General features: G+C 54.3%; 2 protein-coding genes across 3 annotated transcripts in view; one reads left to right on the top strand and one right to left on the bottom strand.

The window, feature by feature from the left end:
• Positions 1 to 3,985, top strand: part of LOC121100748 — a 192,275-nt gene that overhangs the window by 62,442 nt on the left and 125,848 nt on the right. The gene's annotated exons all lie outside the window — the stretch shown is intronic.
• On the bottom strand, positions 2,799 to 3,557 carry LOC121100746 (neurogenin-1). Its single transcript, XM_040622417.1, has one exon. It carries the CDS (start codon positions 3,555 to 3,557, stop codon positions 2,799 to 2,801), a length of 759 nt encoding a protein of 252 aa, XP_040478351.1.

Below are 3,985 nucleotides of genomic sequence, written 5' to 3'. Positions count from 1 at the left end.
CTATGCTCTATAATTGATTAGAATATTTTAGTAACTCCCAGCCTGTCTTCACAGATGCCGGTGGTTGAACGAGAGTCTGCTGCAGGAAGAAAGAGGCCCCTGAGGGAGGGATAAACATTTTAAATCACCTTCCTTTTCTCCTACTTGAGAGCTCCAAGGGCTGTACATATATGCTTTCTTCTTTGGAAGAACCGTATTAATTGGCAGGGGTGGAGTTGATGTTGCGAAAGATCTTTCTTTGGATGGAAGGTGCTCTGGGCCCTGCACCTTAGGTTATGAGCCTATTTTGGCAACAAAGTTGGGAATATGGTTCACCCTTCTCCAGTCTGAGGGTAGTGATGTTTCCGGTTTTCGGTGTAGGAGACAAAGGTCCTATTGCAGCTGTGAACTCCAAGATGCCTGGGGGATTTCGGGGTGTTTGTTTGCTGCTGGTTTTCCCAAGGATTTTGGACAATGATAAACATAATTAGCTGTTCTCTTCCTCTGGCCCAGATATGTGTACGTACCCCCTGGCTGAGCAGAGTCTCCATAGGGGACCTGCCCTTCTTGCTGTCCAGGGCTGAAAGGAGTCACTTCCAAACGTCCTATGCACAGGAAAGCAGAAAATCTGATGCAGACCATTTGTGTCTTTTGCTATAGGAAAATGCAAAGCTAGTAGAGTGAATTAATTCTGAGACAGACAATAGAGTGGGGCCCCAGGCAGGGTCATTCAAGAGACACAACTTCTTCCTTAGAGCCTTTAGCAGAAACAACTCCATTCTGAGCCCTCACAACTTCTGGTGCTTTTCTTGGAGGGTTCTTTGTCTGCTCTGAGGGCAGTTAGAGAAGGCAACCAACTTTCCAGAACGTTCTGTAAAGGAGCCTTTTTATCTGAAGCAGGGCTCCTTGCTGGTGGCTGGGCTTAGTGATGCCTGCTGGAGACCCAGAATACGACTCTGTGGATCCAGCTGTCAAGACATCCGTGAGGAGGGGAAACGCTTGCACAAGGGGAAATGCTATTCATGGCTTTACTTTTGACCCTCTGTTTCTGTGCATCTCCTAAAGATATATGATTTCTTTAACATGAGAGCATACTATTTTCCTCAACCCCGGCTTCTAAATAATTACATTCATGGAAAGAGGCAGCCCAGTGCGGGTGTGGGGGGGGGTTGCTCTTCACGTGTGGTAAGTTGTGAATGGTGGCATTTTAGGAAGTATCTCTTGTAATCATCCACATTCTGAAATTTAAAACAAAAGCTGCTAGTGGCCAATGCTGTGAGCTACTTGTCCAACAACAAACACTGCAGTCAGAAAAATCCCCACTGAGTTTGGGCAGCTGATTTCTCTGGCAGCCAATGAAAGCTTTGGCTGTTGCCCTTGAAGACTGGCTGAGCAAGCCAGGACGGAGCCCACCAAATGTCTCCCTATTCACCAGCCCCCCTCACTGGTGGGCACAGCATGTGGGGGGGGGGTAGATGTGGGAGTGTGTGTGTGTGTGTGTGTGTGTGTGTGTGCAGGCACCCTCACAATTTTAGGCAGGTGCACGTCCTGTCCAGGGATACCACACCAGCATCATTCATCCGACACCTCACAGCCAGGGAGATCCTAGCCTCACTGAACAACAATTTGGAGGCATTATTTACAAATCAATTTCTCCCTCTAAATAGGCTGTTATAAGAGTGGACCCTTCTGCTTGCCCAGCCTGGGCCCACCTGTCACTGGGACTTCCTAGCCAGTGGTCACACTGTATTGATCTTTTTAATCCCCTCTCTTTGAAACACAGAGCCAGCTGATGTGGAGTTCCTCAAAAGAAAGAGTCTCCCACCGCCCCTACCTCTACAGGTAGCTAAAAAGTCTTAATTGGCTTATGGGGAGCCTGAAAGATCTCCCTTGTGTTTATAAGGTGAAAGGAAATGATGGATCCCAAATGCCCTGGTCTGTCTTTATCCGTTTCTTGGTGGAAATCAGGTGCATTTTATTTTTTTAAATTGTTTTTGAAAAAGCACTGGAAGGTTTGGAGGTGGGTAAGGATAGTGTTTCACTTTAGTGGTTGAGCTGCCAGGGGAAGGGAAGAAAGCCTCAGAGAGACACCAACATTAGGCGAGAAACTTGGCGACTTTTTTTTTTTTACTTGGTTTTTATTTACACAAAACATCTGCAGTACAAAAATGTAAACTTTGATAGCTCATAATAGAATAAACTCTTTATGTACAAAAATACATTTTCATATGAAAGAAGCATCTTGAATAAATTAAAGTACTTTCCAGCCCGGTGCCTGAATAGCTACGCAAGTCTCGGGTTCTTCCTAGAGCAAGCCTGCAGTGGTGGGGGTCGGGATCCATAATGCATGAAGCCCACTCCTTGTCTCTCCTTTTTAAGCCTTTTCATTGTATTGTCAGCCGGCTCAAACCGAATTTTCATGCTCGTTTTTCTTCATTAGAGTTCTACAAATTGTAAAATTGACTTTTCACCTCGTCTTCAGGGGCTGATCTGTCCCTTTTCTAAATCACACTGAAGTGGTGGCTGGGGTCAGCTCTGAGCCAGCCACAAAGGAGGTTTTGTGGAGTTCAGAAAGTGCAAAAGGAAAGGCCGTCTAAGGGCGGGCAGGAGGGGCCGGGGGCTGAGGGCTGGAGAAACAGACCAAGGGGCAGCCACGGCGAGGGTGCAGCGACCTAACAAGCGGCTCAGGTATCTCCCACCCCTTTAAAGCTCCTGCTTCCTCCCTCCGCCCGGACTGGGGGGTCCTGAGACTGCAGCTGGGGCTCCATCTACTGCCTGTTGCCTGAGGGAGGGGGGAGGTAATGGTGTCCCTGAAGGGCCTAGTGGTAAGGGATGAAACAGGGCGTCGTGTGGAGCAAGTCTTTGGGCAGGCCGGGGAAGGAGAAAAGGGGGTCGCCGGGGCCGTAGGCGAAGTCTTCTGAGGCGGCGGGGCTACTGGGGTCAGACAGCGGCGAGGCGGCGGCGGCGCAGGGGGAGGCGGCGGCCCCGGAGCCCCAGGACTCGGCGTCGCTGGAGGGGCTCGGGGGCCCGGGCAGGCAGGGGGCGCACTGCGGCGGCAGGAGGCGCTCCCGGGCACCGCCCCCGGGCAGTCCCTGGTCGGCTAGGCGCAGAGTCTCCGCCAGAGCCCAGATGTAGTTATAGGCGAAGCGCAGCGTCTCGATCTTGGTGAGCTTCGTGTCGTCGGGGAAGGACGGCAGCACGCTGCGCAGCGCATCCAGCGCCGCGTTCAAGTTGTGCATGCGGTTGCGCTCGCGGTCATTGGCCTTGACACGCCGGCTCCTGCGCAGCGAATGCAGCAGCGCCTCGGAGCGCACACGCGCTCGGCCCCTGCGCCGTCGCCGCTCCTGCTCGTCATCCTGCGCCCGGGGAGTATCGGAGGCTGCAGGAACCCCGGGAGCGCCTCTGCGCACTGGCACGGGCGTCCCCGAGGCAGAAGCTGGTGGCTGGAGCCTGGCACAGTCCTCCTCGTCGGTGAGGAAGCCGGATAGGTCGCTGCTGCTGCTGCTGCTGAGGCTGCCGCTGCCGCTGCTGGTGGTGCAGTCGAGATCCGAGAGGCAGGTCTCCAGAGAGGCTGGCATCGTTGCGTGGAGCAGGACCGACGGGCAGGTAAGAAGGTTCCTGGAGGACGAGAGCCCGGGCTGAGGGCAGGGTCGCCGGGGCGCACTTACGTTCCAAATGGCCCGGGCCCACCCTGTGGCCGCTGCGAGCGCTAAGGCCTGGAAAGGCGCGGACCGCACCTAGAGCTTGGCTTCACCGCCTCGCCTCGCCTCGCCTCGTCTGGTCTGCAGGGGCCACGCTCCCGGCCGGTCTCCCGAGTGATCTCGCCGGCTAGCAGATCAGCTCGTGTGAGTACCGAGTGTGGCACACGACCGGCCTCAGGACCCCTTAAGTACCCTCCCCAACAATGGGCGCCCCCCTCCCTTGCCACCTCCGCCCCCGTGGCAGCCCCCGTGAACGGAGCGAGGCGGCAGGTCAGCCCCGTGCGGCGCCCGGGTATTTGCATAAT

This window comes from Ursus maritimus, unplaced genomic scaffold (genome assembly GCF_017311325.1).
Source record: "Ursus maritimus isolate PB19 unplaced genomic scaffold, ASM1731132v1 scaffold_5, whole genome shotgun sequence".
In the NCBI taxonomy this organism is placed as follows: Eukaryota; Metazoa; Chordata; class Mammalia; order Carnivora; family Ursidae; genus Ursus; species Ursus maritimus.
Note: the sequence above shows the minus strand (reverse complement) of the source record. Positions and strands in the feature narration are given on the sequence as shown.

What these genes read in the sequence shown, in the direction of transcription:
- LOC121100746 (XM_040622417.1), bottom strand. Translation starts at nt 3,557, where the DNA reads ATGCCAGCCTCTCTGGAGACCTGCCTCTCGGATCTCGACTGCACCACC.